Here is a 26,586-nt window from a genome sequence, read left to right on the forward strand (position 1 = left end):
CGGAAGACAGGCATTCCTTTAATGTTATAGAAGCAGAGATCTCCAACAAATAGAGTTCTCACTCAGCTGCTTTACCAAATGGTCATTTTAGTGGATAATTTTTGAACTTAAGAATATGAGGGTTGTTTTTAGATGCTCAAAGCTCGTCAAATGTTTTCTAAGGATAAAAATAACATGTTTACAGATTCTATTCAATAACCAGATTAAAGTCTTAAAGTAATTTAAGACTTGTATTTTACCTTCAGCATGTTCTCAAGAACTTGAAATTAATTTTATGTGGCTTGTTTATCTTTTGGCAATATTTTTTTTTGATGTTTTATTCCCCTGAGTGCAAGAGGGTGGCATGATAAAGAAACTGGACAAAAATGTATGGTAAGCTGATACCAACTTCCACTGGTAGCCTGGAAGAAGTATCATGATTGATCTACCAAGCAAAAGCTGGTTGTAATTTATTTGAATTCTAACTCATCTGTGCAGTACTGAAGTTACCTCATACTTCTTATATCCCTGGAATTGTATTGCTTAAGCTACTGTTATCAGATTGTTCTTTGAACCAGATGGGATTTTCATGATTTCCTAATGTAACTTGGTGTGTGAGAGAAAGTAGGCCTTCCCAGAACTCATTTCTGGCTTGAACAAGGACGTATATCTTGCTATAAAAACATTGTATGGCTGCCAAACACTTCCACTGCTGGTGAATCCATTTGCAGCATTTAGTGTATAGTTACAGGAGCTAAAAAATGTGTAGGGGACACATTTTTGCAAATATTTTTTTACTTTCAGGCTTATGCTGTAGTCTGAAAACCTTCTTATCAACCACTTGTAAATGAATCCTTTTCTTTTGCATATTGAACACAAATCTCAAGGCTGGAAGATAAGGAACATAATTGTTTGAGAATGTGTTTGGAAGTGCAGGCCAACAGGGGTGGTTCTGGTAGGTAGGTCAGGCTCACTCCAGCCTTCCTGCTGGGTCAAGAGGTCTTTCCTGAAGCCTTGGCTTTGCTTTATCTGCAGTCATTCTTATCCTGATGAGTTTTTTGCAACTCTACAGAAAATCAAAAGAAGGAATGATAAACTGGTAAAGGAATAAGCACAGAAAAATCTCATTCCTCACTCCCACTTTTACCCCCTTCAGAGTTTTGGTCTGAAATGTGTTTGCCAGTTGGAATGAAGTAGGAGCTGAATTTTTTGAATATGGTTCTTGTATTCATTAATTCTCTTCCTTATTTCTTTGAGGTTAACGAGTTGAAGGGTTCTTTCTGTGTTTTTTATTTGGTTCTAGAAATGCTGTGTGATATATATATCTTTTTTTCTTCCCAGAAGTGAACTGACAATGAGCAGAGAAACATTCTTGAAATGTGCAGTTTGTTTGCTTTATTTGCCTTTGGAAGAAAGCCTGGTTTTTAGTGTTTTCTGTTGTTGTTTTTTAAATCTTACTGCTTCAATAGATGATTTTTAAGGCTATTAACTGTATCTGCATGCTTTTATTTGTTGGATTTTTTTTTTTTTTTTAAATTATGTGTTCCCTTAAGGTCTCTTAAAAAGTTAGGTGTACACCACACTGTACTGTATGTGTATATAAAGCTGCAGGTCACTTTATGGCTGTAAATGTATAGCTCAGTGAGTAGCAGACTGCTGATCTTTCCTAAATTACATTCAGTCAAGTTAATGGGCACAGTAACAGTTACAGTTAGTGGGCACGAGTAAAAAGTGCAGTTTGGCTCAGTAATATTTTCAGTAAAACACATCTACGCACGACCATAGCCTCTAAAAGCTGGAACGGAAATCTAGAGCAAATATTTACCCAACACGCTCACAAAATAATGTAGTTTTCTAAAGGGAGAATATCTTCATCTGTGGTGCCAAATGAATCCCTTCCTTCCTTTCTAAAGAGAGAATCTAAAAATCCAGGAAGGTGAAGATGGAGAGGCATTACTTAGCATGTTCCATAGCTATAAATGCAAATAAAATGTGACTGAAAATGTGAGGATATTAAGCTTCAGACTGACAGGAGTCCTTCTGTCACTCACCAGGAGGAAAGGATCTTAGATAATGACATCTTAAGCAAGGGAGGGATCATCTGACTCTTCCAGCCAAAAGGGCTAAAGTTGCTTTTCCTGTCCGTACAGGAATGTTCTTAATCTGCATAATCTAATGGTTCCTTCTGAGCCTCATTATAGGAATGATGACCACAGCATTTTGGGTACCAGGCTGCAGTATTGGAGTGGATGACTCAGTGAGTCGTTCCTGCAGAACACTGTTTAAATGCCTGCTGAATGAAACCTGCAAAGAGTTCTGTCTGCTGGAAACACCAAACAGAAGTGGATGAAAAAAAAATAGTTTTGGAGCTGTTGCTATTTTACATTTGTAAAGGACGGTGCATTACTACAACCTTGCTTCTGTGCACTCCAGCACTACGTGGATGCTAGCTGAGGGCTCAGGTTTGGAAGACAGATACTGAACTGGGGTGCCTAGGCTAATATGGTATGGTTAGCACGGTTTTTGAAAACATGGTTCATAGTATTTGTTCTTTCAGATCATACTTAGTACAGATGAACAAACTATTGAACCGTGCTACAACAGCTTTCAGTGCTTCCATTTCACACTTTCTGTATCTAAAGGAGAAATAAAGCCTAACTTGCTGCTCTTGCATTTGGAAGACAAAAGGATAGGCGATATCCTTCTGGATTTGTACCTCACTGAGGGCTTTTTTCCCTGTGTTTGTGCCTGATTGTAGAGGGCAGTTCTGCAGCTGGTATTAGTTTATGCTACAGGCATGCTTTGTGGGTAGGCATGCATCCTATGGCTCACCTGAAGCATTAGCTAATTCTCACTTAGGGATGTTCAAGCCTGTTGCAACTCAATTTTAGCAACTCAAGGAAGAGGAGATGATGGTGGCAGCAGCTGAGAGTAAATAAACCAGGTGTCTTAGAGAAGAGTCACCTGGTGACATGAACTGAAGGAACTTGGAATGAGAGTGAAAGGCTTTGGGAGGAAATAAGGTCCCTTCCCACAAGGATTTTGCATCCCTCTCTGTTCAGCAGGCTGTTGCAGGAGTCCCTTGGTGCTTAAAAAACCACTGTTCAAGGTTATGATTTTTATAACAATATTAAAGAAATTGAGAAAATGCATCTTTCACATTAAAAGTTCTGCTGAACTTTTCTCCCTCTCTGGTATGCATTTTTAAACTGTGTGTATGGCTAACTGTGACTTCTTCTGTTTTGTTGCTAACCAACTCAGTGACTGTATGAAAAGCAAATTAACAGAATGTACTGAAGAAAGTAGAGCTCCAGATACCTGTGTGGTCTTCAGGTACATCTGGGATGTTAGAAAAGGAGATTTAATGTGTGGTGCTGGTGGTTGTGACCAAATTATCCTGTTTGAAGGCCTGTTCTGTATAGAAACACTAACAGCTCCTAGCAAAGCCACAGGAATTGTATGCAACAAAGTGACTGTAAAGCTGAGTCAGAGTCCCATTGTCACAGTACCCTTGGTGTAATTGTTCCTGATACCAAGGTCAAATGCCTGCTGCAGCAGCAAAGCTGGAAAACAGCAGGGGAACTGTTTCAGTGCAAGTTTTGCTTTCTTGCTGACTTAGCAGCCTGTAGTCACCTTTGGTTCAGAAATTTTGAAGTGGAATTAGGAGTTGATGCAGCAGCCCGCCTTCTTAAAGTGTGCTGATGCTGTGTACTGCCTCTGTGCCTTCACCTCAGCCTTGTTTTTCTCAGCTTAATATTCTGGACTCCCAGATTCCTGATGGGTGTTTCTGGGAGATCAGTACATGTCCAGTGCTCTATCTAGCTGGTGGAGAATGGGTTCTGCTCTTGCTCTCTCAGCTTGACTCCGAGAGCCCAGGCTTTCCAATACCAGAGAAGGAAAGGCTACAATTACAGCCCAGAGCCAGCAGCAGGATGGAGTCCTGGGCTGGTCCTGTTCCAGGGCTACCTTATGCAGCCTGCACTAGATATTGCCCAAAACGTGTTGACAGTGGTTGTGTGAAGGTGCCAGAAGCCTGGGAGGCCCAACCCAGGAGGATCCCACACTCCTCTGACGTCTTCTGTGGGGCCAGTTAATCTCAGTGCAGCACTGTGCTGACAAAGATAGATTGGTTTTGGTTCTGAAACTTGCTCCCTCACTGCTTCTGACAGATGCTGCCTACAACACTGTGTTATGTAGATACAGCGTGCTCTTCCTCCTGCGTTGTTTTTTTTTTTTCCTTTGGCTGCCCAGCTTTGCTTCATGAATTGTGAGGCTGGAAGTGGCTGAAACCTTGAGCGGAGCAGTGTGGACACTACACTGTGCCTGTCCCTGTTGTATAACTGGGCTGGAGATTTTAGGAGCTCTGTAGCTTGCCCTTCCCTTGTTGGTTCAGTAACACAGACGTCTTAGAGAGTCTGCAGCTATTCCCAAACCAGGAGATGAAATGTTTATAGCCTGATTCATTTATTCTGCCAAAATCATGGAGTGAAAACACTTCCTGCGCTAACGACAACATTTTTCACAGCTCTCTTCATTTTAGATGGATCTGCAGCTCTTCTGGCATTTTTATTCTCTGAAATTTCTGAAAATTCACAGAGCAGTAGTTCTCATGACTTTTAAGCTGACAGAAGTGCATCTAACAGTAGAGAACTTCACAGTGGATGTTTTGAGAGTAGGATCTATCTCAGTGAGTTGTTGATTTTTAAGATAATCAGCATGCTTTCAGGAAGCTTTTTAAGCTAAAGCCCGTTGCAAAAGTGAAATGCTCCTGTCTTTTCTGTGTCTATTATAATAAAGCTCAATTGAAAAGTCTGTGTGTAAATGTAAGGTAACTAATTAAACATTAGCATAATTATTCTGTTCCAACTGTAGTAATGACATCTCAGTTCTTTCTAGCATCACCTGCTCCAAGTGGGATGCAACAGGAGTGGTGAGAGAGAAGACCACACCACTTCGCATAGATGTTGAATAAGATGTGCTTTTTAAATTAGACTTCCTCATTTATGTAAGACAGAACAACACTTCACACACAACACAAAATTCTGCTACTGAGATGAAGAATACCACACTCCTGAGCAGCAGGATGAAAGTTCAGGCTCAGCCTTTGCTGCTGCTGCTTCAGGATCAGCTCTGCTCTGCCTTCTATCAGTGCAGAGGAATTCCATGCCTCTCTCTCAGTTCCTGTAGGCGTATGCTAAAAGATTCAGAAATTGGTTCCCCAAAGCTGTGCCTATTGAAGATGCTGGAGAAGGAGCTTTGCCTTAAAAAGCAAAACAAAACAAACAAACAAAAAACCACCAAAAAGCAGTAAATGGAGGTGCAGCAAAATGACAAAGAAAGGAGAAGGGGGAAAAAAAGAGCAAAAGGAGAAAGGGGGAGTTTTTAACAGCCAGATTTGAGATAGGTTGGCTTAAAGCGAGCTGGCTTAGCTGTTTCTGAAAGTGACAGGTCACTTCAGTTTGTGTGCAGGTAAACTGAACTGAGCTGGAGAAAGTTTATGGTGAAAATGTGCGTGTGCTTTATTCTTTCTTTTTAAATATTTAACTGTTTCATTTCTCTGCTCTTAACAGAGTGCCCATACAGAATGCAGGAGGAAGGAGGAAAAGATATGTGCCAGATAAACATAGTCCATTTTTAATGTATCCTGTCTGCTTCTCTGGCTTCATGAGACAGCCGTATTCCCATTAGAAAATCTTTTTCCTCTTCTTTAGGCGTGAAAGACTCTTTCAAGCAGACAGGAGGGAGGTGATCACAAAGGAAAACCATTGAATTAACAAAGCAAGGCATTTGCAAATGGAATAAAATGAATAGCTCTTCCTTCCATCTTCCATCTTCACTGACTTTTTTTTGCCATATCTTACCTCATTAGCATTTAAGTGTCTTACTACTTGCCCTCGTACATAGTCTGGTTGGATTTAAAAAAGAAGAGTGTTTTTATCATTATTTTCTTCCACATATCACAGACAGTGTAGTTCAGCAAAGATCAGCTGAAGATAAAATAATGCAGGGTAAGTTTTATAGGACAACGTGAAAACAGGTTTTTGAAGCAAGAGAAATGAGAATTCTGTAAGAGTAGTTAAATATGTGGAGAATGCATTTCAATCCTTATGCAGCAGTGTCATAGAATCACAGAATGGCCTGGGTTGAAAAGGACCACAGTGACCAAACAGTTTCAACCCCCTGCTGCGTGCAGAGTCGCCAACCACCAGACCAGGCTGCCCAGAGCCACATCCAGCCTGGCCTTGAATGCCTCCAGGGATGGGGCATCCGCAACCTCCTTGGGCAGATCATGAGAGGTCTTGGATTTTTTTTGTTTGATTGGTTTTTTAATTTATTCATACAAATTCTTTGCTCGGCTAAGACTCCTCAGCACTGAATGTCTTGTGATTAAAAAAAAAAGCAAACACCAAAAAACAACCTAACATGACAAAAATTTTATGCTTGCGGTATCAAATGTTACTGTGGCACTAACTGCTGAATGTTCCATAAATCAATCTGAACCCTTAAATGACTCTTTTTTGCTCTCAAGAATGCATTGACTGATATTTTAAACTGTGCTTGTAAAAAGAGGGAACTGTAGTTGCAACATACTGGAAGTATGTAGGTTGCTCCAAAAGTAATGCATCCTATTTGTTTCCATGAAAATTCAAACAGCTACAAAGAGCAAAATAGTGCTATTTGACAAAGCAAATTCTCAGCTACAAAGCACTGTTTTTCAGCATTATCACCACCATTAGCTGTGCACTTTGCCTAATATGAACAAGAGCCTGCGTGCCATGCTCAAAAAATTCTGTATTGACTTGAAAGCTCATAAATTGAAGAGGTGACTTAAAGAACAAAGGACAGCTAATAAAGTGAAGCTGCTGGAACAGTATCTTAGTCAAGCCCTTTTCTTTCCTGAGCATTTCTCATGCAAAAAATTAGAATGTCTGGCACTGTCTGGTATCAAAAGTTAGTACATTATTTGAAGTCTTATGGATAGAGGTGTAGTAAGGCTTTGGAGTCTCCATGGCTCTCGAGTCTGTGGTGAAAAGGACAGAAGCTTTCGGGAGGGAAGGGAAGGATTCAAAGGAGAACTGGTAAATAATTAGTTCACACTTCAGCTGTATCCTTTTGTAGCTGTGGATTGGGAACTTGCCTCCACGATACAGAATAAATCACAACATCACCATAAAAAGTAGGAAAAAAAAAAAAAAAAAGACCTACCTACCAACCTAAGTAGTTATTTTTTTGGTACGTCTTTCCTCATCACTACTTGTTGCTCAGACAGCAGAAAGTGTTCTTAGAATGTGGCTTTACTTTATGACAAATGGTGAAACGCTTCCATGTCTTCTACTATGCTATTTATTGCTGGAGTTCAGGATAAAGAATAAAAGCACTTCAAAGTCTATGACAATAAAAATATATGTATTTTCAGATTTTTAACATTTTTGTCTGCTATGTTGTACTGGCTTACCTGGGACACACTTAATAGTCTGGCTGTCTGGAGGAACTGGGAGTCAGGCAAAGGCAGAAGGTGCATGTGTTGGAGATAGCTTCTAGCACTGGTGCTGAGATCCACTTTGGTAGTGTGTTGTTGAGATTTAGCACGTTCATTACCTATTGGACTACATACTTGAACTCCAGTAATTGTTCAAGGGGTTAAAGGGAGATTTGCCATAATTAACATAGACGTAGAAGAGTTATTCCTGTCTTATTAAGCACTGGTGCTTCCCCATGTAAATGTGGCAGGATACATCCAATGCTATTTGGCACTTCTGCTATTTTAACTTTGTCTGATTTGATTTAACGCTGAGCTGACGGTATCCATAAACACCAATTTTCAGTATTCTCTCTAGGCTCTGCTCTGGAAGCAATTTTTTCTCTCTTTGTCTCACAGGGAGATTTTGCTGCATACCTGTAGGCCTCCAAAGGAAAGCTATTATGTAAAATAGCTACTGGGAGTCTCCCTAATCCACCTCCAATCCCCTTATTAAAGGAAACATCCGCTTTACCGCACTTGCGGTGTTGAATTAGAAAGCCAACTTACTGTGTAATGCCTTCCCAGCCTAACATAGCATCTTCTTTTCCCAAATGTGGCTGTGCTTTCTTTGTTCTCTCTGAACTAGACATATAGATATACAGTATTTATGGGGTTTTCAGCAAAATGTTTCTGTCTGTCCTGAGAGGGAAACTGATTTTTTTCAATAGCTGTAAAGGCTGATGGCATGGTGGGAAATGATAGCTGCATTGCATTGAAATACTGGGTAGCTTGTCTTTGAGTGACTGGGTGAGAGCAACTAAGCTTCTGGAAATGTTAAATCTTTAAATTTAGATGACTGACTCCTTGCAGACTTCTAAAGCTCATTTTTAAAAATGCAGCAAGCAGCATCCAGAAACTTCACTTTACTTGGAGAGTCTTTAAAGCATTTTTGAGGGTCGCATCTCCATGTCTGGTTGAGCCATACCCCGAATCTCTTGTAATGTCATATACAGCAGGAGACTGGGAGCTGTGACTGATGTGCCTGGGAGGGAAATGGATTAATCTTGGACCTGAAGCACAGCCTTCTTTGTGTGCACCCCTTTGGGGTAGTGGGGGAGGGAGAGCACTGGACTTTGGCTGTCTGAGGGTAAACTCCAAGGAGTGCACTTCTCTCATCATCATGGTGAATACACATCTGTAAAGCTCAATGGGAAGACATGGTGTTATCTTGTGGGCTCTGCTCTAGAGTTCGTGGGTTCTGGTCTTTGTGGCCAATTTGGTTGCTTTGCAGGAGGAGCACCTGGGACTTGAGAATTTCAGTTCAGTTTAGCCAAACTGTAGATTATTTCAGGGCAGAGAGCAAGGAAGAACAGCTCTTTTTTTTTTTCTTTTTTTTTTCTTCTTCTTTTCTCTATCCTCTGTGGTGGTTTCTGTTGCTTAGCAAACTTGGCGTATTTAACTCACCAGACACGGAGATTTTACAACGCCAGACCCATACTGCTGCCAAAGCAGCAACAAATGCTGCTTTAAAGAATGGAACGAGCAGAGCTGAGGTGGGTTTAAATTGCAAAGTTGCATACTTGAAAGTTAAGGAGTACTAGCAGATGCTGTGTTTTTTGCCTTGTTTTATAGGAGTTCTGTCTTGTTCATTGTGCACCCTTTTACTCTGCCTCCTTTGCATAAAATAATTATCTGGCTCTTCTTGTCCTCCCAGTGTTCAAGTTTCTGGGTTTTGTTTTGTTTTTAATAGGATGAGACACAGTACAATCAGAACAAGAAGGATTATGAAAGCTGGAAGATCTGTGTAGGCTTTCAAGAGCACTGAGGTTAATTTATACTACTTGTGGTTTTCTTGTGTACACAAAATGCTTATTCATTTCCTCTTTTTTTCAGTTTTTATTTTTCAAATAGCTATCAAAGAATTTTTTTCCCTTTAATGGTCTTGAGAAATTAATCTTCCCTCTGGAACCTTTTGTAATATTGCACATGCTCCAGTGTATTTGAATTACAAGAACTGCTTCCGTTCATTTGAATGCATGCTCTTGTTATGCAGCAATGCAAACTCTCGAAAGTGTAGGAAAGGCTAATTGCAAGCACAGTTTTCTTGCTGGAATTCAAATTGCTTGTAGACATGTAATTAGAAACAGCTCTGTGTAAAAAGATGTGCCCTTATGCCTGTATCTTTATCTACAGGGCAAACAATCTCTGCTGCAACAGCAGGAGATTTCCTTCTGTATCATATTATGATATAGCATAGTATAGTCTTGAGAATAAATCTGGAGTTCTTTTGCTAGAGGACAAGTTGACTTCTCTGCTTCATGACTTCTTTCTGGGGCTGTTAACAAAGCATCAGTGGTGAAATGACAGCACACTCCTGTTTGCTGGATTACAACCTGTAGCCTCCCAGTGGAACACATTGCATTGTGCTGTTCTCTCACTTCATGTTTTTCTCTCCTAATTCTGTGCTCTAAACCTCTTAGTGTGGCAGGAATATGGATAATCTGCCACCAGCTAACTGGCACAGCAGATAAAATGATGGGAGATGCTGCAGGAGCCCCTCGTGCAGTGGGGGCAGAGAGTTTATCAGATCTTCTGAATACTTGCAGTGGGACTTGTGACCTCCTCAAGGCACATGCTGATTGAAGTGACAAGGTTCAGATATCAAAACTGTCAGATTGACCACAAATTTACAAGACTATATAAAAAGAAACAGAACAGGTTGCTGTAGGGTAGAACATAATCTGTTGACTCGTGTAAAACGGTAAAGCTTGAACTCCTGTGTCTGTGGAGATAGTAGAATTAGCAAGTATTTCTGTTCTGGTTTGCTATAAGCCTGAAATACACCTGCTGTTCTACTTACTGCCAAGACTGAGCTAAAAAACTCAGCAGCCCAGAGAACAAAAAATAGAGTAATTTTGTCATTTAAAAAAAGGAAAGAACAAAAGAGATTCCCAGTCTTCTTTTTGTCACGTCTCTTGAGTGCCTATCTTGGCAAAGTGATTGGTGACAGCAAGTCTGTTGTAGCTCTAGACTAAAATAAGATCATGACAAAGATACTGTCAGTGACAAAAAGCAAAGCTAATTAGCCACAAAAAAGTCTTATGCATAGTTGATAGTTCATGAAAGAGAATATGTATATTTGTGTATATATAGGTGTGTTTATACATACATAATTTCTTGGAATTTAGTCAGGCACACTGTAACCTTGGAAAAAAATAGAAACTTGAACTCAGTTCCTCATCCCATAACCTGTTCTGTGCTGTACTCAAGTCTGTAATGCATCCACCTGACTTGAATGAAAATACTGGCGTGCCAGTTGTTGACAGAGAATTATATAGCATTGGATAACTTCATGAGTGTGTGTTTGTTTTTTCCTACCCATACACATGGGAGGAAAAGGAGGAACAGATTTTTTTTATTATTTTATTTTATGAGCAACAAATAGCCTTTCCTGCTGATTATTTCTGTGGGGAATGAAGGAGATGTCAAGCTTTATTTAGCTAAAGGTAGCTTGTACCAAAGGATGTATCTGTAGAGGAGAACTTTGAAGTCATTTTTCTACTTGCTTTAACAGTTAGAATGGAATGTTTTGTACATGGTATACCTGTGCATTTTTTGTGAAGTTATTCCAGATCTCAATTATTTGTTTTTTATGGTGAAAATATTTGCTGTAGCCCAAATGGAAACGACAAGAAAACAACAAAAAAAATCTTATTTGCCATATTTAGGGTTTATTGTTCTTCAAAATAACAAAATGTTTTTCTTCTATCCTACTTAACAGAGGAGGAACTCAGGAAGCTGAGAGAAGAAACGAATGCTGAAACATTAAGGCAAGAACTAGAAAAGGAACGACAGAGGAGGCTAGAACTGGAACAAAAAGTCAATGAAGTGCTTAAAGCAAGGTAAGAGAAATGTCTTCACTGTATAGCTGAAAGCCACTTGAGGTCTCAGACTCTCTGAATGAGGAGTTTTGGTGAAAACATCAATTACCAGCCTAGACTCACTTAGATGAGTAATTCACGGAGAGAGAAGCTATGTTTTCCTGTAAAAGTACATCAGGAAGCTGAGTGATGAAACAAAGACTGAAACATTAAGGGAAGGGCTTTAAAGAGGCAGGGAAAGTGAAAACTAGAACATGAAGTCAGTGAGTACTTAAAGAAGGGTAAGAGAAATGTCTTTGCTGAAAGCCACTTGAGGTCTCAAACTGAATGAAAGTTTGGGTGAAAATATCCATTTCCAGTTTAGACTCTTAAAATAAACGAGTGGTTCACAGAAAAAGAAGCTGTCCTTTCCTATAAAAGTACAACTTGTACAGAGCAGTACTCCCATATTACTTGACCATACGTACTGTCATAGCAACAGAGATGTCCTGGCAGTTGTCTGGTTGGAATGTTCTTCCTATCATCTCTGGGGTCTGACCTGCATGGAGCTGTCAGCATGCACTGTGTGATGCTGAATGACACAGCCTGTGCCGTGCTGATGGATATATGTTGCCTCTTCAAACACTGTCATCTCCTGACTGCCCAGTCAGTGCTACTCCTCTTCTGGTGAGTGCAAGGACATCCCAGTACCACACCACAGTCCTTAATGTGTGGAAGTGGCTGAAATTTGAGCCTTCCTTGCCACTGCAGTGAGGACTATGTCCCTCCCCATACTCCTAAATTTGTACAGTTTTGAAGACATTTCCCCTGATGCTACTAGGCAACACATTTGATGATGTCTCTTCTTAGTCTGCCTGTCTGTATGGAGACTTTAGATCTTAGAACTGTAGCAGATGCTTGGTGACCCTGATGGTCTAACTCGCTTGCCTGCGTTGTTGTCCTCAGCATAGCTAAGGTTACTTGGCTGAGTACTTGGAGCTGTGGTTCAACATCAGCTACAGTCATCACTAAATAGTGCAAGCTGAGTTGGTAATTGTGCAGAGTAAACGCTGCCAGCTATTTGGAGGTTACAGGCAAGAGCAAACTGGCAAAACTTTTTGCTCTGGGTATGAGATTTCCAATACTATACAGACTTCACTAGCTACTTCCTGCAGTACATATGCTGAGCATAAAAATCCTTTTATGGTTAGGCCAGCTGCCCTTACACCCAGTATTCTGTTGCAGGGGGATGGGAGATGTTTATGGAGAGTATGTGAGCTTACTTGCTTTCAGTAGTCTATGCTAAGCTATGGAAGTAGTTCAGAAGTTCACTGTTAACTACGAAGAAGCAGTTGTGGGAGTTTGTTTCTTTAATACATTTCCTAGTGTCTCTACTTAGAGTTGAGTTAATCACAGAAGTGAGTAACTGTTAAGCATTCAGCTTAAGTATTACCTTTGGTCACTTACTCTTTTCTGCAGACTGTAGAGTTCCAGATTTTCCTGTGTTTCCCTTCAGTGCTTCAGTTACTATTCTTTAATTCTTCTGTCTTAAGATGAAAAGTCTGTGTTCACACTGTAGGTTCACCGAGGCTTTTATATGGCAGATGAAATACTCTTACTCTCTTACTCTCAAAACCTAGTACAGCATTAGTTTTTTTTATTTTGGCTGATGTTTTGTCAAAATCACTGGTTCCATGCAGGATTGGTCCATGTGCAGTCCTGACCCACGCTGTATGCTTAGAAGAGGCTCTGTGAGGTCCTTGCAAGCCAGTCCTGTGGTCATGCACTGGAAATGTGACCTGCATGGTTCTGTTTTGGGAATTTTTTCTATGGTTTTATGGTTGCTCTCAGAGCTGTGAAGTAGGAGACCGTTTTTCACCTCCTGTGCTGGTTGGCTTTGCTGCATGCACATGTAACTTCCATTTAGTGTCTAGACTGAAGATTCATTGTTTGAATGAACTGCTGGGAACAGTGGAAGAGGGACAAAGTTGGACCTGTTCCCATGCTGAGAATATCTGTTTGCCCCATAACAGCATTATAAAGTGTGAATGTTAGTAGGTGAAACTGATGCTTCAGGGCACCTTTTTGTCTACTGTGCTACCTGCTGTGGTTCAACCAGGCAGCACCACACAGTCATTTGCTCACTCCCCTGCTTCCTAGTGGGACAGGGGAGAGAATTAAAGAAAAAAAAACAACACAAACTAGAACTGGTGGGTTGAGATAAAACTATTTACTGAGATAGAGAAATGGAAACTAGTTATCACTATGTATATAAAAATGTGTATAGCAAGTGATGCACAAGCAATTGCCTGTCATCCCCCAACTAGACCCCCAAGCAGCAGAATAGAGAGAGATGAACTCCCACCACCTCCAGAACTCCTTCCACTTGATGTCATATGGCATGGAATATCCTTTTGGCCAGTTTAAGTCAGCTATCCTAATTCTGTTCCCTTCCAGCTCTTTGGGCCTTTTTGGCCCTGTACAGCGCTGCTTAGTGGGCAACTGTAAGCAATGGTGTGTTATCAATATTGTTTTTCTTCTAGAACCAAAACATAGCATTATACCAGACACTTTGAAGAAAACAATTCCATCCCAGCTGAAAGTAAGCAAATCCCGTACAGCTGAGTACAGTACTGGTTGTACCATCAACTCTGGACCTTAGGCTTTCTTCTGAGAGGGGAACACCTGGGTTCATGCCCATCACAGAAGGGGGAGAATTATTCCATTCTAACTGAGAGTTCTGAAGAAGGACAAGGGCTTCCTCTGTAGGAAGTGCCCACCGTCCTGTGTGTGGACTTGCTCTTTACAGGAAGCAATGGGGGTGTCCCAGGATCTGATATTGGCCAAATAAGGGTCTGACTGTGACTTGCAAGTATGAGCATTTTACAGAGAAAAGAGTTTGGTCTTTGTTTATCAAATGTTTGGGCTTTTTTTCAGCTCTCAGTGTTTTCTCTCGAACTGTCAACATCTGTTGTGTTGGGTTGTGGATAACCATAATCAGAGAAAATCTCTAACAAGTGTGCCACTATTAAACTAATGTGGCATGACCTCTGCCCCTCAATGCTGTATTCCCATTTAGATATCTTAAGGATTACACTAGCCCTTTGAACTTGGCTTGCACTTGAGGTTTACATTCAGCCAATTACCCATTTTATCCAAGTCTTTTTCTGATTCGTGTTGCTAACATTTCAGTCTTTTTGGGCAGACATTTATACAACAGCAAAAAAAATATATTGAAACTGCTTTCCAGTTTACACTCAGAAGAAAAATTGGTTTACCTAGGCTTTTTGTTACACCGTGCTCATTGTGTGAAATTCTTTTCCACTGCTTTTTATCTGTTTGCACTTTACTATAGGCATTTTAAAATACCTCTGTTATTACTACAGACAGTGTTGACACAATCAAGCATATAGTAGGCTAAATATATATCTGCTAGCAACTTAATTTTATTAAGTGAATTTGCCTTGGAAAGTCACTATTTGTACTTACATCAGCAGAAACATTTGCCCAAGTCTCAGTTAAGTTTCCATGTCATCTTCAAGTAGTATGTTTATAAAAATGTTTGCATGTATCCTCTTTGCTTACAGAAGTGAACTACTAATGAAAAACAAATCAAGCTATATTGTAAGGAGAAAGAAATTATTTTAGCTATTCCAGTATTCAGAATTATGTGTGAAGCAGATCAGTACACGCAGCTGTATAAATACATGCAAAGTGTGCAACAAGGAGAGAACAATGGGTTAATGACATACTTTTTGTGTGTAGAGCATGGGCTTATTTCATCAAATTGTTTGTAGGGAGGAGTGGAAGAAGGGGATGTTTAGTTGGATTTGCATTTGTTTGTTGCAGTGTTCACTGTATGTCTGAGCATTCAGAAAGAGGCCCTCGGCTCAAGTTTTCCATAGACACTTTGAGACAGCCCAGCATTTGGTGCAACAGCTGAAGCCAGTAACATTTTACTGGTGGAACAATGCATAAATAATCTGGAATAGTCTTGTATGAGTAATGCTTGTTTAGTGTAAATTGTGGGCTGTTGCTGCCTTGTTTTACAATTTGTTTCCAGCTCTGTCACACAATAAAAAATACGAAGTACTGTAACAACACTTACCAGCAAGCTGTGTCTCATATGAATCTCTTGAGCTATTTTTAAGAAGAATAGACAGTGGTTTGACATAAGCCACCGTTTCTTCTGTATTGTGCATTTTTATTGACTAACTGGCCCCTTGCTGAATGGCATCCCTTGAGAAGATGCTCTGCATGACAGTGAAAATAGCTGTTCACTGAAGACTTTCTCCACTGGAAAGGTACCTGTTAGGCTGGGACTGCACACAGGTAGCAAGAAGCTGACACCCAGGTCAGGTTTTTGGCAGTGGTACTGCGCTGGGATTGCTAACAAATCCATCTGGCTGAACTGTCCTTCTCATTATTTTTAACTTATCAGCCTGTCACCAAATCTACCTCCTGTAAAGAGTAGTTTGGGGTGTTGTGGGTTTTTTTTGTTGTTTTTTTTTTGTTGTTTTTCTCTGGCCACAGATATTTAGATGAGATCTTGCATAACTTTGAGTTGATAACAGTTCTTCTGAGAGCTTTTATTTTGTTTCTGAAAGTACAAACTGTATTAGCCATGTAAAATGTGGGAATATCTGTGTGGGAAGGACAAAGCGTCCTAAAGTATTTGGTGTATTTTAATGGGAGGGAAATGGAAAACGTGAAAGTATTCTAACTCAAGTATGTAACAGCCCCTCTGGTTGAGATGCCATGTATATCTGACTGATTTGTCTTTAAACTGAGCCATGAAAATACCTCATTTCTGCATAATATTTTTGTTTCTGTTATTGGAAGGTGCTTTCCATGGAAGTGTGCATGTGTTTCTTTGAGATCCAACAGAGACAAAACTGGCTTCAGAAAAGCTGTCAAAGGAATGATGATGGGTTTGTGAGCTCAGTATTAGAGCTAGTCTGTAGGAAGAGTGCACATGGCTGAGAACAGCCCTGTAGCTGTTGTAAGGCTGTGTGCAGTAGGTCAGGTCTTCGTGTAGTTTTTTGGAAAGATTCTTTTGATTCACATTCAGTTCAACTCACAGCTGTAGTCAAGGCTAAAGACACACAAAGCAAAAATATTTAGATACGATAAACGAGCAGCAGTTCAGCATCAAGGTTCCCTAAACATTTGGGTCATATGGCTATGAAAATAACAGTTTGGCACCATTTTGTGTGTTTCTGTGGGGCAGAATTGAGTGGAAGCCTCACTGATGTGTGCTTGTCATTTTTAAACATTGCACATGTACTCATCATGAGCAGCTCTAACATCCATGCTTCCCTGCCACGTGTGTATAAAAGAATTCCCACACTTGTGCTCATCTTTTCTTAGCTGTAGCTTGCTATTTCCTGTTTTAATCAGCCTTTGCTTCTAAGTGGGTTCAATCTGTAGTTGCATAAACATGCCCTTCCATCAGGAGGATGGCCAGTTAGCCTTACTGACCACAGCTTTTTTTCTGGGTGGAAAGCACGCTCACAGAGGCATTAATGCAGCTTGTTTTCTTCTGTACAGGCTGCAGTTAGGAAGTCTGCAGCAAAACACAACCTTCTGTGTTGTTTCAAAGACAGTTCATATTTTCCTGCCTTCTAATTGGTCTCTGGCATGAGAAGAGGTTCAGAAACTGTAGGAAGGATGATTCCTGCCCATCAGGGGTCTTGCTGTAGTGAGTTGGGCTTCCCAATGGGTTTTCAAGCCTAAAGAATGAATTTTGAGCTTCCTGAACCAAATTTGTCTGAGATGGCTAATTATAACCTGATTCACAGGTGCAGTAATGAGTTGTCATTAACCTGGTGATTCATAAAGGTCATGTTCTTCATGGGGAAAGAGTGAGAGGCAGATGGCAAGTAAAACAGTGCCAAAAAATGAACAAATGGAAAAACCACCAGGAATGGCCAGAGCCAGACTCTGGTGTGCTACTGAGGAAGGCAGTAAGCCTGGTATTCCAGACTGTTGCTGGATGAGATCTTTCTTGACTTTTTTCCAACTAACATAGAGAGTAATGACGCTGAGCTGCTTCTGAAAATAGATCCCAGCATGTCAAAGGAAGACCCAGCCTGAAGGCTCTGATGGTTGTTGATGGTGGGATCCCATCTCCATTCTGTCACCGGAGCTGTTCAGGTGTGACATCCCCCCAGGACGCTGCTCAAGCAATGGGAACCTGCCTGTGAATGACTGTGGCCTTCCTACCAAAATGAGTTTTCAGCGATACGTGGTGGCAGTGACAGACGGTGACTAAAAATGTCCCACGTGTATGGAGTCACTGTAGAAGTGTGTTGGGAGAAAGACACTGCTATGCAATAATCTGTGCAAATTTGATCACATTCAGTGCTTGTTGTCTTTAGAGGGATGGAGTTGGATGCATGTGTGAGAAGGCGCAAGGAGAAGGAATGTCTGGGTGGAGAACTCAGGGCTGTACAGAACTGGGGAAAAATTGCAGAGAAACACAAGTGGAAGTTTAGTTAGGGGAAAAAAAAAACCTGCTGGTATTTAGATTACTTCTGAGAAAATTTGAAGAGTTGCTGCAAATATAGAAACAGTGTGGAAAAGATCTGCAGAGGGGTGAAAACAAGTGGTTTTCAAAGATGAAACCATTGAGTTCACCTTGACTGACATCCAGTTACTTTACAAATCAATAAACTATTTCTAAATGTTCCTTTTAGAAATAAACAGGAACGTAGAAAATCCATTATGTATGGGGAGTGCTTGTAATTAGCCCTGTCATTTTTCCATCTTAATGAGTCAGAATGCACAAATTCACAGAAGCCTTTGCCATGTGCAGACAATACAGTGAGATTTTACCTAATGTACTTCTTGGAAGAAAGGCAAGATGCCTATAAACCCATCTATATTCTGTTACCTGCCTATGCACTGTGATCTCCTCTTGCTGACCTGCATCCGTCCCACTTGATTCCTTTCCTGAGGAGTGAGAGATGGAACGAACATTTGAAAGCACCTACCTTGTCTCCTTAAATAGGTGTCAGTGAAAGTACACAGCTAACATGTTATTGTTTTGAATAATAACCTTTTTGGTTATACAGTTCTGTGTCACAAAAAGCTTGCTGCAGCTGTTCTGTTGCAAAGCTGCTTCTTCATTAGAGAAATCTTTCTGTAGCATGTCTGCATGGATGGCTAAAGGCTGATGAACTGATGCTGGAAGTGTTCTCAAGACACTTTAGCAGTTGGAGGCTATGGATCCTGCAGATGTGGAGCCTTATACGTGTGCAGAATGGCCAGATGGTTCTTGTTTTCCAAAACGCGTGGTTTTAAGAATGAGAGCATTATTCTTGATCTGTCTTGAAAGATGAAACCAGTGATGCCTGATTCTTGTTGTGTGGCTTTGGAACATTATCATCTCTGTTTTTCACACTGATACATGAATTTTGCATTTATTTATTTTTTAATACAGTTTCATCTTGGCTTGGCATCTGCGCACTGAGAGCTAACAATGTATCATTTGAAATAATTCTTGGTATCTGCTCTTCTCACTGTGAAGATGAGTGGTATTGACTGTACTAACAGCAGCAGAATTCAAGGGTCATATAATAAACTGTGGTATTGTTTGAGTACTGTGGTTATCAGCTTGCAGTATGGAATCCCTTTTCATTTATTGCTGTGGGAAGAGTCAGGGCTCTGAAGAGTTTTCTGGCAGCATTGCAATAAACATAAAATGCAAAGACATAAGTAATGCAACCAAATGATACTAAAATATTTTGTTAAAAGATCAGGCTGAGTGGTTGCTGACAGAAAATGGCTAAACTACACTTATCCGTTACATGGTGATATTTCCCTGGATCCTGAATGCAGCGTACTGTGATAATTTTAATCCTGCAAGAGGACGCACGTTTGGTTTTCTCTTTAATTAACTTGCAGGATTTTGCATTGTTTCTGTTTTTCTTTGCAGAGCTGAGGAGGTATCTGCAGCTCAACAACCTGCAAAGCCACAGACACAGGCCAATGGAGCAGGTAATCTTGGTCAGATCTGTACTAGCAGTTTGATGCAGTTCGTTTTCTTTCCACTCGTTTCTTTTGAAGCTCTTCCAGAAAATAAGATGTTATGGGAAAACTTGCTTGGTCATGAATCAGACTTTTGAAGAAGCCAAGTAGTAAGAGCATCTGAGCAGATTCTTACGTCTGCATATGATTCTGCTTTTAGTTTTTGTAGATGATTTTATATGCTTGAATAAGGATATATATATATTTTTAATTAGACGACCTTCAGGAATGTAATGAAATCTGTTGTCTGACTTTTTGCATGTCGAGCTGTTCAACCTGGAGAAGAGAAAGCTCCAGGGAGACCCGATAGCAGCCTTTCAATATCTAAAGGGGAGCTGTGACTCATCTCCTCTTTTACACTGTTTTATTGACTTTTCTTTCCGAAGAATGCTGCTAGAAAGTGATTTTCTGAGGTAGAGACAACACAAAAGATGAGTGTTCTGCTCTCATCTGCACTGCCTAATCCTGCTACGTACTTCCACTGAAACCAGCATAAAGAAAGCATGCAGTACTTCGTTGCTTTCCATCTCCTTTTCCTGTCAAATTAGCATAGCTGTAAGGTGATCATCCTATTCTCTGCTCAGGAGTGTTTTGCTTTACACTTCCTTTTCTCTGGATGACCCATCAGCACAACAGGAGTGCTGAGATTTGAGTCAGACCTTTGTTAACAGAACACAGCAAAAAGTTTGTTAGTGTTTGCTAAAAGTTCTCATCTGTTAAGAGTGTTTCAGTAATTTCTGTAGTTGTATAGTGAGGTGTTCCCATGTGCTGTACTTACAGCAAAACTTGTGCTGGATGCAGGAATCTTCTTCAGTCATCTTTACAAGCATGGCATAGTCTCTGTTTCTGTGAAATGGCAGAACTAAATCACATAGTGAACTTCCAGGAGAAGTGTTACTGAAAGACAGAAATGCTGTTACAAAGAATACTATCTTACCAAAAACAGCATACGGAGCACATGAGGTTTTATACAAAGATGTTTTCTAGTAATATCCTGATACAGAGTGCTTCTTTGTTTTGTAGATAAATGTAGTCACACTGTATGTTCAAGACTCCAGAAGTGGTTTTGTGACAAATTTGGGGAGTATGTTGAGGACTTCAGATTTCAACCAGAGGAGAACACAGTGGAAACAGAGGAGCCACTTAGTGCTAGAAGGTAAATCTCCAACATGATTGAAAGGAATTGTTGGGTTTTTACAAGTTGCTTCTCTTCAAAGACAAAAAATCAGCACCTTTTAGATGATATGAGCAAGTGTTTGTATCAGGAGTAATTAAACTAAAGCTATCTCAAATGGTTTGTGAGTACCTTGGATGAAACACAAAACTCCATCTGCAACCTTAGGTAGAAGAATTGTTTAGCAGGCTCTGCCATGCACTTCTCAAAATGTGGGCTAAGGCTTAGTTAGGCTGCAGAGCTTTTACATTTCAATTTTTGATTTGATGCAAGATAGCCTATATTACTAGAAGCACATTTCATAAGAGGCAAGAATGAAGCTAGATGTACAAACGTTTAATTTATAACTGTGAGCAGTGTTCCAGAGACCAGGGGAGCATGACTGCATTTCGATATAATTCACTTGTTGTCTTTTTAACAAGTTTCTTTTATTGATTTTTTTCAGGTTGACTGAAAATATGAGAAGATTAAGTAAGTATTAAAAGTACTTCAATTTCTGCAAGTAGTTCTTAGTGATTTTATTGCGAGGACTGCTGCATGCAACGTATGAAGTTTAGAAATACTTCTGCCTGTTCAAAAGCAGGAATGGTTCTGAAATCCTGCATTAGTGCTTGGAGTGCAAAGTAACTTAAATTGCCTTAAATCTAGCATCTAGCATTGCACAAAGTATCTCAGTGGTAAAAATGTAGTGCTAATTAAAATGTGAAAGCACATAACAAGTGAGAACAGGTTATTTCTACAGTGGCAAGATGCTTATTCCTGAGCTGCCCACATACTTTTTCCCAAGCTCCTTGCAGTTTGCTTGCTGGGCTTTTAGCTTATGCTTTCAAAGGAGGATAGGTTAGTCTATGAGTGGGTCTTGAATTTTTTCTCTTAGTGAGGTGTATTGGAAGGTGAAGGATGGGTGGTGGCAGGTTAAACTAAGTAGTTAAACCCTCTAGAAGTTCTGTACAACCAAGAATTGCTACAGCTTGAAAAAAAAAGGCTGTTTTGTGCCTCAAATCTTTATAGTATTGTCGATGGGAGGCGCATAAGGGTCTTTAATCTCAGTATAATTGTGATTTTAGTATCCTTAGAATCAATACCAGTACTTTGGGAGCATACCTGTGACCTGTTCCTTGTAGTGAATGTGCTTTGCCTTTTGAGTAGTTTAAAAAAGAGTACTGAGCTTATGCTTTGAGTGGTTCTCAAAGGTGCCTGTTGTTCAGGGGTGCCTGGTTGCCACCTGCAGCTCTCAAGGGCCTTTCCATCAGCAGTGCTTTCCAAGTGGTGACCTTCCCTGCAGATTTGGTGTGGGATGGTGAAACAGAGCAGATGGGAGGAACTGCTGGAAGCATTGCTCAAGTCAGTGCCTTGTCTGAAGCCTCGAGTCTGCCCATCCACTTGTTTCATCCACGGCTTTGTTTAAGTCACTGATGCTCAAGGAAATCTGGCTGTTTAATCACTTCCCATAGGGAATGCACCAAGGCTAGCTGAATTTCAAGCCGAACAAACTAGGACAGCAAATTGCAGGCTCTCTTGAGGACAGCCTTTCAAAGCTGTGAGCTGTGCTGCAAACAAGGGTGGGTACCTCTGGGCTCCCCTTTCCAAGAATATTTACTCTTATCAGTAGGAGAGGCAAAAGCAGTGTTTTTCAATAGAAAAAGCAAAGGTCTTCTTGCAACAGCCCCTTCCTGTTTTGCTGTGTTGCTTAGCTAAGTGGTAAAAAAGCATATAGGAATAGGAAGAGTGAAGGACAAGTGTATTTTAGGGAGTTGAAAAAGAGCTGCTTTTGCTGCCGCTGCCTGGCTGAGTGTGTCTGCAGATGGGAGCAGTGCCCTTCCCTGTACAGATTTGTCACTCAGCAAGAGCAAAGGTCTGCAGAGCTGAGAGACAGGCAGCGAGGTCTTGTGCTGTGCCTTAGAAAGAGTAAGCAGCCAAGTCCTGCTAACAGTTTGACTGCAGCAGAAGTGCAGCCAAGAGATATGTAACCTGGTTTGAGGTCATCTTTTTTGAAGTAACAGTGAATTGCTCGTTGGTGGCTTGGAGTCCAGTCAGGCTAGTTTAGCTTGTTTTACAGTACAGTGGGCTGACCTATGCTGAGTTCTTTGGAGCAGTGTGAACAGAGCTCAGGACAGACTGCTGTAGGCATCCGAGTTACCCTTCTAAAAATAATGCAAATCTTGATTTATTTATTTGATGTGCACTTAAGAGTTTAGATATAACTTTTATCTTGAATAACAATTCAGTTTTCGAAAATGCATTACTGAACTGGTTGTTGTTACGTTGATGGGTCTCTACATTTTAGTTTTCCTTAATTTTGATACGGCTTTTTTATATTTACATGCCTTGAGTGTTCTTACTAACTTTCTGATTTTGTTGTTTGATGTTTACAAGTGACTTAACCCCACTGTCTGCTAATTCTAATAATTGTGTTCTTTCTCTGCTCTGTTTAGAGAGAGGTGCCAAACCTGTTACTAATTTTGTGAAGAACCTTTCTGCCTTATCAGACTGGTATTCTATCTACACTTCTGCTATTGCCTTTATTGTAAGTTATGCTATTCCTCCAGAAGTTATAAGAACTTATTTTAAAATATATTATTTATGGAAATTCATTGAAACTGCCATATATTCAGAGGGATTACGTTGAAGTCAAGTCAAATAGTAGGATTGCAGTTAACAAAAGATACGGTGTAGTTGCCATTTAAATTAAATTTCAGAGCCATTTCAGTTGTACATTCCAAATTTGTTTTGTAATTGTTAAAATAACTTGGAACAATATGGACATTGTTCTCATATTCTTTGCTTCCTGTCTCCCTGGTCAGTGAACTGATGATGGTTACTGCAGCCTCTGCAAAATCTCTCTTTTTCTGGAGCTGAAAGGCTGATAGAGGCTATACTTGATAGTAAGATATCTTTCACCATCAGTGCTCTTTTCTATTGATTAGAGTCACACTTAGTGATGAGAGACAAAGCACCCTGATTTTAGTTTCATTTAATGTGCCAACATGAGATCTGTGAACTAAATCTAAGTGTTCCCATGAGCTAAATTTAAGTGTTCCCATAGGGCAGTGTAAGAAAGTTTGCATGCTGCTGTGACATAACTATTTAGTGGAGTTTTGATTTGTTCTTTTTTCTTCTACGTGTTAATGAAATGATCTAAATTCCTTTGGTTGTGCTGTAGACACAATATTTAGAATGTCAGAGGAAATTATAAACAGTAGTTCTAACTGATTTTATCAGAATTAATCTTTTTGGTGAAAATGCTACACACTTTTCCATTAAATGATCCACCTCTGTAAGTTATAGAGCCTTGTTGAATGATACTTTGCACTGCACAGCTGAAAGAATACTGAGGAGGAGACTTTCTCACCACTGAAGTTTGGGATTTAATTGATCTGAAATAAAACAGTGAGTTGTCCTGATGCCCTGTGAGGGTATAACTGTCCTAGCTCTTCCTCTTCTACAGTGTTTCTTTCACTGACCTAGCCTGGTCCAGCTCATCCCTGGCCTTGAAGACATTCAAGGCCATGCTGAACAAGGTTCTAGGCAACCTGATCTAGCTGTGGTGTCCCTATTCAGTGAGGGGAGTTGAACTAAATGACTTCTAAAGGTCCTTTCCAACTCTACAGATTTTATAAGATATTAGACCATATCATGTTTATGTAGTAGATTCAGACTTGAAGATTTATGATTATTTTTTTTTCCCCACATCTTCACATAATTGCAACTTTGGAAATAGTCGATCTTGTGCAGCTGAGAGCTATTTAAGTGTTATCTCTGGAGATTTGGTTCAGCCTTATAGTTTCAGCTTTACATTCATTAATGCATTACTGTTGTCAATCCTGGAGTGGCTAAAATTCATTAATATTCATGATCTGAGTTGTATTCTCCTGAACCCGGCAGTACCGTGGGAAAATGTGAGTGACTCACTGTACCTAAGTTTGTAATCTGTGTCTTTTTTTCTTTTCCTTCACAATCTGCAGATTTACATGAATGCTGTATGGCATGGCTGGGCCATTCCTATGTTCTTATTTTTAGCAATTTTGAGGTTGTCCCTAAATTACCTCATAGCCAGGTATGTATGTACTTAAATACTAGATTATTTTCTTGTAACACTTTGCTTGAATGGGGATTTTTTGTTCTTGTATTGATTTGTAAACTGTTACTTTTTCTAACATTGTGAATTAAGTTTACAGGCTAGAATTCAAACTCCAGTATCTATGATTTCATTGCTTAATTCTATAATCTTTGAATGCACTTAGGAATTATCTTTATTTGCCACGGCTTGGGTCATCATAAATGAGACTGCGTGTTCTCAGACAAACCTCTTAATACTTAAAGAATCGAAAATAAAAATACCCTGCAGTATTCAGAATATCACCTTACATATTGAAGAATATCTCGAATATCACCTTACATATTGAAGCCTGCAGCTTCCTAGAGAGAATTTTCACCTACACCTAAATTGCAATTTATTCTTTTTCTTTGGCTCTTATATCCAGAGTCTTCCATTTGTATACTTGGTCTCTATTAAAAATTAAGGCTTCTTAAAAAATCCTTTTTTCTTCTTTCTGTGCTGAGAATATCTTTTAAAATGCTATTATAAGCTTATGATTTTTTTCCCCTTAAAATTGAGATGGGGACCTTTCAGTGTGTGTCTTACAAAATCATTTTCTAATTTCTTGCTTAATACTTGCAGTCTGATGCTCCATTCTTTGAAAATTAACAAGACCAAAGAGGCTCCTGGATATGTTTATGCAATTCGTTCACTCACAAAAAAATCCTCATTATCTGTTCTGTGCACGCAGTCCACTTTTATGATAAAATCCACAAGCAGTGTACCTGATTCCATGCAGTATCTACTTAGCTAATATTGTTAAATATATATATATATGCATTTAAAGCCACTTGTGGTTGGCTCCTTCTACTTTTGTCGTGTTGTAGGCTCCTTGTTGGTTTTTGAGTGTTTTTTTTTTAAAAGCCATTTTACTTACTGCAGAAAACTGCTTTTCAGCCTCTTAGAACCAATCCATGTTGGCAGATGGAAAAGAAATACTTGCTCTCTTTAACTATTTCCGTAACTTCTAGGGGTTGGAGAATACAGTGGAGTATTGTGCCTGAAGTTTCTGAACCTGTGGTAAGTCTTTGATCAGTTTGGTCTATGCGACTATGTTAAAAGCTGCACTTTCACAATCTTTCTATGTGTGTGAGTAGTTGAGACAGGAAAGAAGAATAAGGTGTAAATAAAGATGTAACAACTTCTTTCTCTTGCCACTTAGAAACTAATAGTGCTCTTATATTTGGGTGCTTCATAAAATGTTCTGAATTTGATTGAAATTTCTGGAATAAACTTTCATGTAATAACTGGGGCCAAGGTAGATCCTGTGGGAACTTAAAAGAAGCCTTGTGTTGTGTTTTGTTTGTAATGAATTATAATTATTACTTGTGAACCTACTTTAAGCAGTAAGTTGGACTAGGTGACCTCTTAAGGTCCCTTCTAACCTGAATTGCCATCTAACTTCACATGTTTTTTTTTGTTTGAAGTACTAATGTAAGATGAAGTTCTTTGAATTTCAAATCGTGCACTGAGACTTACCAATACTGTTAAAAGATCAGTAATCTAGTGGAAAAAAAAGTTGCAAAATTTCTAAAAATGACATTTCCTTGCTAGACCAGAAATAAGTCACTCTAGGTCTGTGGCATAGACTGAAAGCCATTGTAACTGCATTTCTTCAAAGACATATTGTCTTTTGTCTGCAGTCTCGTATGACTCATATTTGTATATACCATGGAGGAAAAGCATTCATAGCTGAAGATAACCATCAGTGAAAAATATATTCTGTAGATCTAAAACAAGGGAGGAACTTGCTACATTTAGAGATTGTTTAAAGTGAAACTATTGTTTTCAAGAATGTGGAGGAGTCGCATTGTTGTGAGTAGTTTTGTAAAATGTCACTTCCATCTGAGACAAAAATTAATCAGTTATCTCTCTTTCTTGCTCAAGGAACCTCCAAAAGAGGATCTGACGGTGTCTGAAAAGTTTCAGCTTGTTCTAGATGTGGCTCAGAAGGCGCAGGTACTGTGCTACTCTCATCTCT

General features: G+C 39.7%; 1 protein-coding gene across 2 annotated transcripts in view; it reads left to right on the top strand.

Annotated features, from left to right (window-relative positions):
* GRAMD4 (GRAM domain containing 4) overlaps window positions 1-26,586 on the top strand; it is a 58,789-nt gene that overhangs the window by 17,707 nt on the left and 14,496 nt on the right. For both annotated transcript variants that reach the window (XM_042872674.1, XM_042872675.1), the window contains exons 4-11: window positions 11,223-11,343; window positions 19,241-19,302; window positions 20,356-20,488; window positions 20,952-20,977; window positions 22,942-23,033; window positions 24,472-24,563; window positions 25,577-25,625; window positions 26,493-26,564. In XM_042872674.1, coding sequence (XP_042728608.1) covers window positions 11,223-11,343; window positions 19,241-19,302; window positions 20,356-20,488; window positions 20,952-20,977; window positions 22,942-23,033; window positions 24,472-24,563; window positions 25,577-25,625; window positions 26,493-26,564 — 647 coding nt within the window. The remainder of the gene's footprint in view (window positions 1-11,222; window positions 11,344-19,240; window positions 19,303-20,355; window positions 20,489-20,951; window positions 20,978-22,941; window positions 23,034-24,471; window positions 24,564-25,576; window positions 25,626-26,492; window positions 26,565-26,586) is intronic.

This window comes from Lagopus leucura, unplaced genomic scaffold, assembly GCF_019238085.1.
Source record: "Lagopus leucura isolate 7727_CA_CO unplaced genomic scaffold, USGS_WTPT01 Super-Scaffold_100008, whole genome shotgun sequence".
NCBI lineage: Eukaryota > Metazoa > Chordata > Aves > Galliformes > Phasianidae > Lagopus > Lagopus leucura.